This window comes from Amblyomma mixtum, chromosome 3 (assembly GCF_055824585.1).
Source record: "Amblyomma mixtum isolate Tamu chromosome 3, ASM5582458v1, whole genome shotgun sequence".
In the NCBI taxonomy this organism is placed as follows: domain Eukaryota; kingdom Metazoa; phylum Arthropoda; class Arachnida; order Ixodida; family Ixodidae; genus Amblyomma; species Amblyomma mixtum.
Window position 1 is genome coordinate 112,515,266 of NC_143014.1, and position 13,513 is coordinate 112,528,778.

The 13,513-nt window shown below is 46.8% G+C and overlaps 1 protein-coding gene across 5 annotated transcripts in view; it reads left to right on the top strand.

The window, feature by feature from the left end:
* Tep2 (Thioester-containing protein 2) overlaps window positions 1-13,513 on the top strand; it is a 104,598-nt gene that overhangs the window by 52,613 nt on the left and 38,472 nt on the right. For all 5 annotated transcript variants that reach the window (XM_089580755.1, XM_089580751.1, XM_089580752.1 and 2 more), the window contains 7 exons: window positions 6,369-6,442; window positions 7,399-7,450; window positions 7,585-7,658; window positions 8,621-8,660; window positions 8,772-8,856; window positions 8,977-9,088; window positions 13,111-13,332. In XM_089580755.1, the coding sequence (XP_089436881.1) occupies window positions 6,369-6,442; window positions 7,399-7,450; window positions 7,585-7,658; window positions 8,621-8,660; window positions 8,772-8,856; window positions 8,977-9,088; window positions 13,111-13,332 (659 nt within the window). The remainder of the gene's footprint in view (window positions 1-6,368; window positions 6,443-7,398; window positions 7,451-7,584; window positions 7,659-8,620; window positions 8,661-8,771; window positions 8,857-8,976; window positions 9,089-13,110; window positions 13,333-13,513) is intronic.

The window sequence follows — 13,513 nt, forward strand, 5'->3', positions numbered from 1 at the left end:
GTGAATTTTCTGAGCGGTATGCGGACAGTTTAGTAACACGAAAATCGTTACTGCTGATTGTCTGGCGATAGAACACTCCGAGTAAGCTCTCTCACCCTCACTTTGTGATGAAGTCGTGATAAAACGCTCATTAGACCATGCGATATACGCAACATCACCATGTGTAACTCGGCGTACGTTTCCGAGTCTTTGCGAGTATGGGCATTGTGGCGCCTCGAACACGGTCCATTACTGTGGAGTGACTGTTCTACTACTTTGTAATATTCTGGCGAAGTTAAAATTTTGCTAGATTTACAACAACGTAGTTTTTTTCGTTCATGCCTTATGAGACTGCCTCATCTGCGCTCATTTTTGCGCTATTGCGGTGCTGCGCGAACCGATGCACACCGTGCCACGCAGGGTGTAGTGCGACTCGAGGGGGCCCTTTCGGGGTCTTTGCAAACGCGACAGTTGTGTTCTTCAGACAGGCGCAGATATTCATCTCTCCTAAGCCTCGCGCACGTCTGCAGCTTCGCAGACCATACGAGCGTGAGTGCTGACCGTGCTCTTCGTGCCAGGCTCTTTTGGATGGCAGCCAAAAGAGAGCGAGCGTCCCAACGCTCGTCGGTGCTTCCGCCGGAGGCGTTCGGCGTCTTGCGCGAACGGTGAAGGCCGGGGCGCACGCGTCCTTAGCTTTGGCTGCTCTCCAGAGGGACTTGGCACGGTATTGATGCAAGCTTCACCAGCGCTCGTGTTCATCCAGCTTCGTCCAGTCTACGTGCGGAGAAAGTAGTGCAGGCTGAAGAAGAGCGATCCGCAGAAAGGAAAGACTCAAATGAGTTGGTGTGTCGACGGCGCGTACCTCGAGTGAGGCCGCGACAGTTGCGAGGCTGCCGTCAGGCGCCACGCTGTGGGCCACGCGAAAAACTGTAATGGCGGCTGCTGTTTGGGCGGTAAATAGCATCGGGACCCTTCAGATATATCAGTTTCTGAGCTCCGGTTCTAAATCCGAGAATCGCTTGTGGCTAACTATCGGCTACATTTTGGAAGCGATCATACGGAGGCGACGGGTGCGCCGTCAAGTAGCTCTCAGTTGTGGGTGGTGCTCTGCATCTTTTGAGCAACCCTGAGAATTTCACTTCCACAAGTGATGGCATTCTAGTTCGTGATCAGTGCTAGATTTTGAAGCATGGAACGCTCGAAGTATAATTTATTTGTTATCAGGAAATGAAAGGCGCGGTAATTGTCTCACTTCTAAGTGTACCTCAACCGCGCCGTGAGGGAAGAGAGGAAGGTGAGAGTGAAAGAATAGAAAGAAGTTCCGCAGTGGAGGGCTCCGGAATGACTTCGGCTACCTGGGGTCTTTGACGTGCTCTGACATCGCACAGCACACAGGTGCCTTTTGCGTTTCGCCTCCATCGAAACACGGCCACTGCAACCGGGTTCGAACCATGATAACGCATCTGGGGTCTAAAAACCTTTGTGTATTGGAGGATGAGGCAATGGGCCTTTTTTCAGTGGCGCGAACCCCTCATTGACCGCCAGCCGCAAATACGGATTTGCCTTGCTGGAAGAGGATGCAAGTGGGTGTACCTATTCTAAATGCATAAAAAATGGCTGCTTGAGCTTATTTTAGGGCATATATAATTGCGAGCAGTGCTGGCACATCTAGCCAGAGCAGTCTGTGAGCCATGTGTGGATATACCTGCTGCGCAGTACGTTTTTAGCACCGCACTTAAAGGGTCCCTGGAAAGGTGGCCATGTAGGAAAAGTGAAGTCGAAATACTGATAGACATTGAACGATCCATCATCCTACCGCAAAGAAATTTGATGTACCTTGTGTGGAACCAGAGATAATGGCTATTGTTTACTTCCGGTTGACGCGCTCTTTCGCTTTCCCGCTGTCTGCTGTGTTCACCTGTGTCTTGCAACCGTCGCTGCGGCTTCTCTCGAACTATGGACCCCGAGCTGAACGAATGACTTTTGCGGATGAGTGCCGAAATGGGACACATGTGCGAAAACTTGGCCGACGCGCCGCACCGATCGTCGCTTGCGAACTGCCGTCCCACAGCAAGCAGGGACACACGAAGCGGTAAGCATCGCTGCGCCGCTCTACCCAAGCTCCACCCACAACCGGTGTCGCACTTCGCCGTCGTGCAGCAGTGCCTGAGCGCTGCTTGGTATGCTTTACAAATATCACAAGAAAAGACAAGATCGCCTTGTTATCAGGACTGCCAGCTATACTCGAGAGGCGACAAAGCATGCCTGCTTATGTTGTGAGCTTTCGGCAACGGCACCGCTTGCGGGCGCTCCGGGCGACGAGCTCTGCTGCAACGAAGCCGCAGTGGCCGGCGCTTCGGAAGTCGCCTGCGCTATAATAAACTGCCTACCCTACACATCGCTTTACTGTCAACAGCATCATCTCAGCGTAAAAAAAGTTGGAGGCTTATCAAGGTTAAGCCCAGTGGGTGCGAAGCAGCCTTCGTTTTGCATTCTTATTATTAACGTCCTTAGCGTTTGGAGGCATCTTGACCGCATACACGCCCGGCGCAAAGACGCTGGCGCGGTTGCGGGCACAGAGACTGAAGGCCGAACTCCATCGGCGCTTTTCGGCGCGCGTCCTGCGCGCTTGGGTGCCCACGCGTCGGCCAGAACAGGTCTGCGCATGCGCGACGCGTTGGCCGCCGCCCAGCGCGTTCACGACGCTCGCATCCGACAGTGCCAGATATCGGCGCCTGCGCACGGACGCTAGCGCGCGCGTCGGAAGCGGGGTCCGGTTTTCAACAATGGGAGGACCGCGGGACTCTCAGGGAGTCTTTTCTTCACGGCTGAAAGCTCTTTCAGGTTCCCTCAAATTTTCTCGGAATCCTTGCAGCTCCCCAACCATCTTTTGTTCACGGCTTGACATTTTTTCACTTGGCTCGCGAGGGGGGAGCGAGCCAGCACCAGGAGCATGGAGATGCATGCCACTTTTCGACGCTCGTCGCGGCGCGTGCTGGTCGCGCAGGCGCTCCGCGCGCACACCGAAAAGCGTCGATGGAGTTGGGCCTTGACGCGACGGCGGGCGCGCGCCGCTTCATCCCTGGCGTGACGTCACATATCACGTGATGCAGCGATGGTGGCGCCGCCGCCGCGTCGCGCGCGACGGCGCGAACCGAAGCGTGGAAGCCTCCGCCGGGCGACGTCCGACGGCGCGATATGAGGCCCCATCTGCAGCCGGTGTGACGTCATCACGTGACGTCACATCATGTGATCTCACTTCAAGGTCAATGGTGGCCACCACCGGGCGTCGCGCGAAGGCCCGAAACCTACATTAAAGGGGCTGCGAAACACTGCTTGGGGGGATACCGGCTATACTTCAGGTGGGTTCTTTATGTCACACAGATGCTGACTTAAAAAGAATTACAGGAATCGATGCACAGGAACGGGAGTTATTCAGTGGAGAAATTTCAAAATACAAGCAAACAAAACGCTGCCCTCAACTCGATTTTGGCGGGGCTTCCCACTCCTATTTCGCTCTCCCAATGACGGCACCTGGCGCAACCAATCAAAACAGCCAGCCAGAGCACGTCGCGGAAGTTTGTACTCCATGGTTGCCTGCTCCTTGTAACTCGTTTTTGCTGAGACTGGCAGCGTCGTTTCCATGCCAGAGTGCCCCTGGTGGTGTATTTTTATTTTACTTGCTTTGCAGGGCTTTTATCTAAGACAAACAAGTTGTTCTTGTTGATCTAATATAAAACGCAGACAGGTGCAAAATGTGTCTGTTTATTCACACAATTTGCAGTATATTTACTGTTTGTCCGATCATCAAGCTCGCGCCAGGTGATGTCATATCCGCTGCTAAAAACCCGCCACTGTGTGGCGACACCGTCAGAGCCATGAAGTTGTTTTTGGGAGGACATTAAAATATTAAAAAACGGAATATACGCGGTATTACCGACGCTAATAGCACCGTTACAACTCACTGTATGCAATCAACAGGCAAAACAGTTAACTAAGATTGTGTTTCTGGGCCCCTTTAATATGCTTCGCATCATAATAGTATGGTCAATTTCCGCGACGCCTTCGGCAGCGGAGCTTAGCGGGCGCCAGGCGAGCCGGACCCCAACGTCGGGCCAGCGGCAGCTGTGAGGCGGTTGTGGCAAGAAATTTGCTCGTATCACAGTTGTTACCTTTACCAGCACCTCAGTATTGGTCAGCGATCCTCAAAAATGACATTTTTGCACATTTCTTATCCCAGGGTTTATTGTTTAAGTCAAGAACACTCTTTAGCTCGTTTTTATGACGCCGGCAGACTGGATCCAGGCTGTCCGGCCGGCCAGCATACTCGGCGTACTTCACGTCTGCCCAAGAAAATACAAAACAGCCATGATACCAGAGAGGATGCTTCCTAGATTCGAGCAACGACAACATGCCTGTGCAAAAGTGGATCTTTCGGCAATGACGCCGCCTGCGGCAACGCTGGGCGACGGAACTGCGCGTTGGTCCCAGGCTGCTCTAGTTGTCTCTAGGCCTAGCTGGTTTCGCATTGAAGCCGCAGCTGACGGCGCTTCGGAAGTCGCTGCATAATAAAAGACCTACTCTTCCCATCGCTTTACTGCGAACTCGTCCCATAATAAAAGATATGTTCGATTTCCATGACGCCTTCAGCAACGGAACTAGCAGACGGTAGGCGAACCGCACCAAGTAGCAGCACCACCAAAGCGGCTATTGGATGAAATTTGCTCTATCGCAGTCATCACTCCTACCAGCAACTCTGTATTGGCCAACGATCGGCAGAAATGATGCATTTTTGATATGCATCTATCCCACAGCTTGCTATGGACGTGAACAAACAATACTAGCGCGTTTTTCAGCCGCCGCCGGCCGGAATCAAGGCTGGCAGGCCCTGCGTGGCTCGGCCCCGAGCGCCCCGAGGCGCAGGCTCTACGTCGTCATGACGCTGCCGCTCTCCGCGCTTGCATTGGCTCCAGCTTCCCGTCGTTGCGTTTGTCGCGCGCGGCTCGTCGTTGACATCGAGCAGGTTGGACGCAGGCGACGAGCTGCGATCGGACGTTGCGACGCTGTTCGCAATGGCGCGCCGCAGTGAATCGCACTCACTTTTCGCACGTGTCTCCGCCCTTATAAGGACACGCCGTTCAGAAATCCAGCGCTGAATCCTGACGACGACGACAGCTCGCTCGCTTCCATCTTTCGAGACATTCCGAAGGGCAACATCTTGCTGGTCCCTGGCTTTACAAGCAACGATACAGCACGGCCGATCCATTTTGATTGCGCATGCGATGGAGGTCACGACAGAAATCAGTAGCGCGGTGACTCCGAATCTCACCTCGAGTCTTGATTCGATTCGACGGCAGCGCCGGCGGAGGCACACAAGCGGTACAAGTAGACGACAACATTGTAAACTGGAAGTTCAGTACTAATTTCTGACACCGAACACACAATAACCACGTAAACATGCATATCAACGACAACTTTCCTTGCTGAAATGCGAAATGTTTCCAAAAAGAGTAAGAATGTGAAGTATCTAGAGCTTTTAGTTTGTTAAATGCATGATTTCACTCTGGCATGGCGAACCAATGATGGCCCTGCGCTGGTGACATAACGAGCGCTAAAAGGACATAATGAGCGCGGATTCGGGCGGAAGTTCACCGCTGCTGGTCGCCGCGAGGCTCTGGAGGGGTAGTTTTTGAAAATTTATTGTAAATCATCTACTCTTTTTTGATGTATTGTACGTGGCATGAACGTTCAGTGGCCTATGCTCTACATAATGCAAGTATTTTTTTGCCAACCTCAGACATCCCTTTCTGGGACCCTTTAATTTGCTAATCTCTGACTCAAGGGTGCTTGAGAACCAGACTGTAGTCTTGCTTGATATCAGTGCATGTGAGAACTATGTGGTTGCGGAAAAATGTTGACACTGGCTTTAGCTATTGTCCCACAGATCTTCCTGCCATTTCGATGAGAATACCCTGTGTTCGTGGAAGCACGTGCAGTGAACTTGCCGGCCATTTTCGCAGGGTATGCCCTGTGAAAATGATTGCAAGGTAGCTATGGGCATGCATCTGTTACTGGAAACACCTAATGCCTATGGCCACTTTGCATGGTGCTGCCTCACATGGAAGTCATGCAGCCTGAACTACTAGTTCAAACATTCATGTTCATCTTGTACTTAGGACAAGTGGATGAACTCCCATCCACTGTCATTATAGTGCAGCTCTGTTACTGGCAAAACAACACTTCAGCAGATTTGAATGTACTACCTTCACTATTGCCCTTGAGCGCTTTTAATCTCTCGTCACCACAACTGTTATGCGTCTGCTTTTTATCGTGACCATGCCTCTGTTGTGCATTAGCACCATCACAGGCTGCCCTTACATCTTTTTCAGTTCTTTTTCGGGTTATTGTGGTGGACCCATATCTCCTGCCCACTGTGACTGGCGCCATGGATTTGTACATCGCTGTAAGTGTTTGTTTTTTGAGTTGGGACCTTTTCATGTGCTATTGCTAGCAACCTATTTGCTCAATATGTATGTATGGCAAACTGCCATGATCTAATCAATGATGGATAGTTTTCTTATTACTTTGCTGGTTTTTAAGAATAAGTCTTTAAGAATAAGGATAAAGTGCGAAGAGGTGACGAAAGTTTTTGTAGTCCTGGAATTTTCAGTTGCCTTCTTGGCCCATGCAAAAATTTTTTTGACTTCTTGGAATCAAGGAATTCCCTCTGGGTTTGAGTCGTTCTATCATTGTAATATATATATATATATATATACCTCTGATCACTATTGTTATGTTGAGCCATCGCGGTGGCTCAGTGGTTATGGCAGTCGGCTGCTGACCCAAAAGACACAGGTTCTATCCCGGCTGCGGCAGTCGAATTTCAATGGAGCCGAAATTTTAGAGGCCCGTGTACTGTGCAATGTCAGTACATGTTGAAGAACCCTAGGTGGTCAATATTTCCAGAGCCCTTCCAGAGCCTGAGTCGCTTTGGGATTTGCAACCCCTTAAACTGCTAACTGTAAAACTACTGTTATGATTACAAATTATGTTGACCATTCGTATTGTTGATTTGCTTGTTTGTGATCACTTTTTTCCAAAAGGTTTTTCTTCATAGTACGTGAAAGACAAGCTATATGTATTGCTTCTTACAGCTCATGCATGCACATTCACATGCACACACGCATACACACACATGCCACAAACACACGCACACAAGTGGAGCAGATTAGCGATAAATAATGTGCGATAATAGCCCAGGCTCTTCATTTTCGATGCTAATCAAGATAAAAAGGGGCCAGCACATTGTGGTTCTGTAACTATTTCCATTATTTGTACTTGTTCAGCTAAATGCTGTTAATGAGGAACTTCATGGGGCTGCTGCAATTAAAAGTATGTAATTGCCTATGTGTTTTTTAGGATGCCAAGGGAAACAGAATCCATCAGTGGGATCGAGTGTTCACGCAAAGAGGTGGGTAAACTGCACCTTGCATGTTGTACATCTGGGCTAATTACCCTGATTCCATCTGCTTTTCTGCAACTTGCTTGCCATTCTTGGAGTGCAGTCATTGCTTGGTAGAATATTTACCATAATTCCTTGCACAGGCATCTTCTCCTCTGAGCTCCAACTCTCTGATCAACCTGTTCTTGGAGACTGGACTATCAATGTGGATGTGCTGGTGAGTTGACCTTATTTGATGAATCTGTAGCTTTGTGGAATTAGTTCTATTTTAAATATATTACATTTTTATTTACTTGTGCAAGAAGGGAGTACTTGAAAAGACATTGTGCATTAATTCGTAGTTAACAGGGTCGCTAAAAAAGTGTGCGCTATCTGGTAGTACACCTTAACAGACTACTGCAAATTTGCCATTAATCACCCTCCAAAAGTCGCTCATTTTCAGTGGCGGCCATGCAGTGACGACAACAGTCTCAAAATCAGCGAGACAGGGAGCAAGCTTTTTCATGAGGCCCATCTTCTTTGTGCTTTGCAACGCAGAACACAAGGCTGAAACACCACAGCACAACTTCATGCGTGGTGTGAGGTCACATGGGCTGGGTGGGATGACGGTGATGGTTGTTGTGATAGGGCTGACAGCAATATTACTCGGTTGCACGTTTGCGCACAAACTCAAAAGTGGGCGGTAGTAAGACAGAATGCGTCCACTTTGAGAACAATGAAGCTAATAGGAAGACAGTGTTATGGAAAGAAGAAACCAGTGCTTAAATTGGGTCTTCTAGCAAAGCCAATTAATTCGTGCACTACTGTGACTGTTACTAGAGAACTCTGCCAAAAAGAGCAAAGATACTTCTGGAGCTGTATTCACATTTAGGCGTGCATGAACTTCTAGCATTAATTTGTGTTGCAAATGCCCCCGAAACTGAAAAGCAATATGCACTTTTGTAATAAAATGTGCAGTAGTAGATATTCGGCTGCAGAAATCACTATATAGTTCTACAAAAAAAAATTGCTTGATAAAAATAGTTGTGATGGCAAATGATTTCAATATTCGATGGTTTTGGGGTAAAACTCTACTTGAAGCTTGCACACAAAAATGTGCGCACTCGTGGTCTGAATTGATCGAAAATCCTCTAAATATTGTTAGCGTTAAGTTTACATTCATGCTGCTCATATTTTCAGGGTCAGAAGTTCAAGAAAAGTTTCACAGTTGCTGAATATGGTGAGTTTGCTTGCGTAGGTTTGCTTGTGAACAAGCACAAAATTTTGAGGAAGTGCAAGCAGTTTTGACCTACTTTAATATCCTTTCATCCACTTCTTATTAACTTTTCAGTGCTGCCCACATTTGAGGTTAAGGTGTCACTTCCTCCATATGCCACATACAACAAGTCTGAAGTTGTTGCCACAGTTTCAGCTGCGTGAGTTGTTTCTGCAGTGCTCTTCAATATCCATAGTTGGCCTATGAACAGTGTGTTTGTTACTTCATTGCAAGCAATATGACATATTAAAACTTACCTTTCATAAACTGTTCTTCATAGCTACACATATGGCAAGCCAGTGAAAGGTACTGTTACACTGACGGTCACTCCCCGCACTCGATACCACCAGTTGAATCCAAGGCCTTACGAGCAGTACCAGACAAAGACAACGGTGAGTTGTGGAGTGTGACAGATAATATTGTTGTATATATGTACAGTCAAGCCCACTTACAATGGCTGCAGTTGTAACAAATGCCTGTTTATTATGAACGAAGGTGGAGCTACCATCAGAATATGTATTATGGCTATGGCTCTGTGTTCCATATAAAACGAACCATGGCCACACTGCTCAGTTATAACGAAGAGGCACTGTAAACTTGCCCCGTTGTCGAAAAACTCTCATTTCCCATCAGCGTGGAGATTGAAGAGCGTCTCCCAGATCCCGTGATCCCTCCCAAATAAAGTGCCAACACCCCAAAAAAGTTAACCACAGTCCAAGCATGCCCAGATAGGCTACAAGGTCAACTGGTGCATGTGTTTGAACTGGCCGGGCAGAGCTTCTGAAATGGAAGCAGAAGCATGGAAGGCGCGAGGCAAGGCCAGAGTTAACTGTGAAACTACAGCACACAGCCAGTAATTGACCAGTGACAACGGTTTGAGAAGTTTGAATACAAGTCGCGATATGCCCTCTTGGCCCATCCTGTCACGTGGTGTGCGTCGCCTGCCCTATCAAAACTGCACTTTCTGTGCTGCCGGAGCGTGAAGGCAGGTTGCTGACAGCAGATGCACATCAGACGTCTTGGCTTCATCGCTACATCCTTACACCTTCGTGGAGGATTGAAGACGAAGATGCTTACATATCGTAATTGCTTACCGTGAATGCTTAAGTTGCTCTCGTTGACAGCAAAAGTCTTGGCCCAGAGTACATGAATGCGCTGAAGAGCATAGAAAGTGGCTGGATAAGGGCTGCTTTCAAGAAAGATACGTGGTTAAATGGTACTTTTTAAAGAACTAAACGCTCCATTTATCTGACTGTACTTTTTGGCTTTATTAGGGCAAGTCCACATAATATGAACTTCGGATACAACAAATGTAATCCGCTGAACGTCAGGTTCATCATAAGTGGGCTTGACTGTAGATACTTGGCACTTGGTGTGAGTAGTTTCTCTTTGCAGCATTGTATAGATCTTGTTCATGTGATTTAAATTGTGTAGTGCAGTAATCCAAGGAAAAAAAATAAACAGATAATGCGACTAACAGAATGCGCATCGGTTTTTACTGCTGAGTGTTATGCCATCTTTGTATCTGTAGAAAAAAATAGTAAGAGAGAATATCAAAAATAGCATCATTTACACTGATTCCCTGAGTATGCTTAAAGCACTGCACTCCAGAAATGCAGCTGAACCTATAATAGGAAACATCATACATAACATAGTTAAAATCACAAAACAAAAGCATAACATTAAATTCTGCTGGGTTCCTAGCCATGTTGGAATTGTAGGTAATGAGAAAGCAGATGTATGCGCTGCACAAGCCCGGAATGGCCAAATAAAGCAAGTGAACATACCGCACAGGGATTGTTTAAAGTTTATATACAGTAAACTCAAAAATAAGTGGCAGGCTGCATGGCAAGAGCATGTAAACAACAAACTACATTCTGCGAAGCCAATTTTAGGGGAATGGCAATCATGTAGGCATCAAGAACGTTTTACCGAAGTTATTTTATGTCGGCTCCGCATTGGACACACCCACCTCACGCACAGCATTCTGCTAACCAAACAAAACAAACCTCCATGTGAGATGTGTGGCGCCGAACTCACAGTGAACCACATTTTAATTTCATGTATCAAACTAGAAGAAATAAGAAATAAATATTTTACAACATTTTATAGGGAAAGACTCCCATTACACCCCATGTTACTTTTAGGCGATCGTGCGCTGGTTGACATCTCATGTATTTTTAGGTTTCTCAAGGAAGCCAGCGTTTTAAACAAACTCTAAGCATAAAAAGCTTCACCTTTAACAAAAACTCCAACCTTGTGTTTGGCGCATCATAGCCTCAGTTGCTTTTGCGCCATTAAAATCAATATAACTAACTGACAGTTCTACTGTCCAGAAAAATCCGATAATGACCCCTGCTGCAAGACGTAGCACAGGGGACTTGTCGGCTCCCTTCAGCTGCTGTCCCCGTTGTGTAGTATCATTTGGGCTGTGAATCAATATAACTAACTGACAGTTCTACTGTCCAGAAAAATCCGATAATGACCCCTGCTGCAAGACGTAGCACAGGGGACTTGTCGGCTCCCTTCAGCTGCTGTCCCCGTTGTGTAGTATCATTTGGGCTGTGAGCAGCCCTCAATTTCAGCTTTTAGTTTTGAACCTGTCAACATTATGGTGGCTGACATAATACAGGGTTGCCAAGCGGAAGTCTCCTGCTGTCCACCAGTTATGAGAATGAATTGGGTTTATACCTATAAAAATGGGTCACCAACTAGCCCAGTATTATACACTTCTGCAGGTTTATGATGCTTCTTGCAGTTTCATTTGTTTTTACTGCACTGCAAAAGTTTATACAAAAGTTGCAATGAAAAAACTTTGCTGCAGAAATTAGTTGCAGAAACTTCGTTGTCATCTTCTGGTTACTCCAAACGAGAGGACCACTCATCATATGGTACGCATGCTAACGGCATTGAAGGAACTGTCACATAACCGTCATGGAAGCCAGAACATGACACTTTCGTGCAGTTTATGCATGACTTCATGTTGACAGTTGCTTGTTATGGTTCCAAAAGCTGTCGATGTCCTTGCATGCAGTGGAAAAACTTGCTTAACGAAGCGACAGCCAAAAGCTGGTGATAACTCTGAGTACTCAGTGCTATGCTCTAGCAAGCTTGAGTACTCAGTGCTATGCTCTAGCAAGCTGTCGTACTGCTAACCCGAGAGACGCGAGTTTGATCCCGGCCACGGCAGTCACATTTCGATGGAGGCGAAATGCTAATGGCCCGTGTACTGTGCGATGCCAGTGCATGTTAAAGAACCCCAGGGGGTCAAATTTTCCGGAGCCCTTCACTACGGTGTCCCTCATAGCCCGGGTCGCTTTGGGACCTTAAAGCCCCATAAACCAAACCAAACCTATATGTTAGCTGATGGCGCATAGCTAGGATGTGGAGCCTCCCCGCCTGCAGCACCGTTTGAGTTCGCGGCTCAGTGCTCAAAACTTGCAACCACAGTACTTAATTCCAAAGGTACCCTTGTCTTGCTGATGCCCTGGCTCCAGCACTTTCTTAACAGTCTCCTGCGGCCTAATGCAACTGGAACTAAATAGCCAGCTAGTTGTTGCATGCATGCCAGAAGTACTGACCTTTTTCGATGAAAACTGAATTTCATAAAATGAATCTGGCATACTTTTATGAGTGTTTTTCTGTTTAAACCAAAATGTCCAATCCCTACTTGTTGCCCTTGTGATGCTTCGAGATGTTAGACCCCTAATTACAGTTTAGTTGATAATGTAGTTTTGATAAGAGTCCCTTTAATATGAACATGAATAGACCTTGAAAGTAGGTTCCATTCATTAGAATTTCAGCTCAAAAGAAGAGCCAAAAATAAAACATGTATGAGTATGTTGACACTGTTAAAGAATTAGGAATGAGATAATTGTGAATTCGAAGGATGTTACTGCTCTCTCTGGAAGCTCTTTGAAAGAATAGCAATACAGTGCCCGCATTCAGCTGTTGTGGGTTTTACTAACTTCTTCAGCAGTAACAGTTGTGGTACATGTGAGAACGTCTGCCTTGTGTTGGCTAAAAGCTGCTCACAACAGTCATGCTTCTGGAAAATTTCTTACATGCTGCATGATAGACCACCTGCAATCCGCCATTGCTCTTATCAGGCCGGAAGGTTGAGAGCGATGAACCCTTATAGTATGTTGTTGTGGACTGAAAGAATTTTTCATGTTAACCACATTTTTTTTGCATTATGTCTGTGAGAGTAACAGTGGTCTCCAAACTTTTCAGCTTATTGTCAATTGATTGTTCTGGGCAGCAAGATTATTTGTGTCTAAAAAATTGGACCGTTCAGCATTGCCAGATCTTCAGCACTTAATTAATGATGTGATGTGTTGCGGTGTGTTTGAAGTGCAGAAATGCTAACAGACTCATGTACTTATCTCCCCTCCTTTCTTTTTCTATAATCCAGATTGATGGCAGCGTGGACATACCTGTGGCAATTGTACGGGACCTGTCACTTAAGACTGACTTCTTTCTGCGGGAGATTGAGTTCTTTGCCCTGGTAACTGAAGAGTTGACAGGCCGGAAGTACAATTCTACCAGTTATATCACAGTTCATGACAAGGAAATCAAAGTAGAGCTTGTGAAGACATCTGAGACTTTCAAGCCAGGACTGAAGTACACTTGCTTTGTGAGTGAACACAGTTACCTGACACTTTACAGGATATTTCTTACATTATATGCCAGACATGGTCACCACGTTGCTCATTTTATATGCTACCCATTGTTAAAAGGAAATGAAAAAACTGTCAGTGAAAACCTTAATGTCATGATCAAGGACAGGAATTGGTACTGTATTTGTTGAATGAACC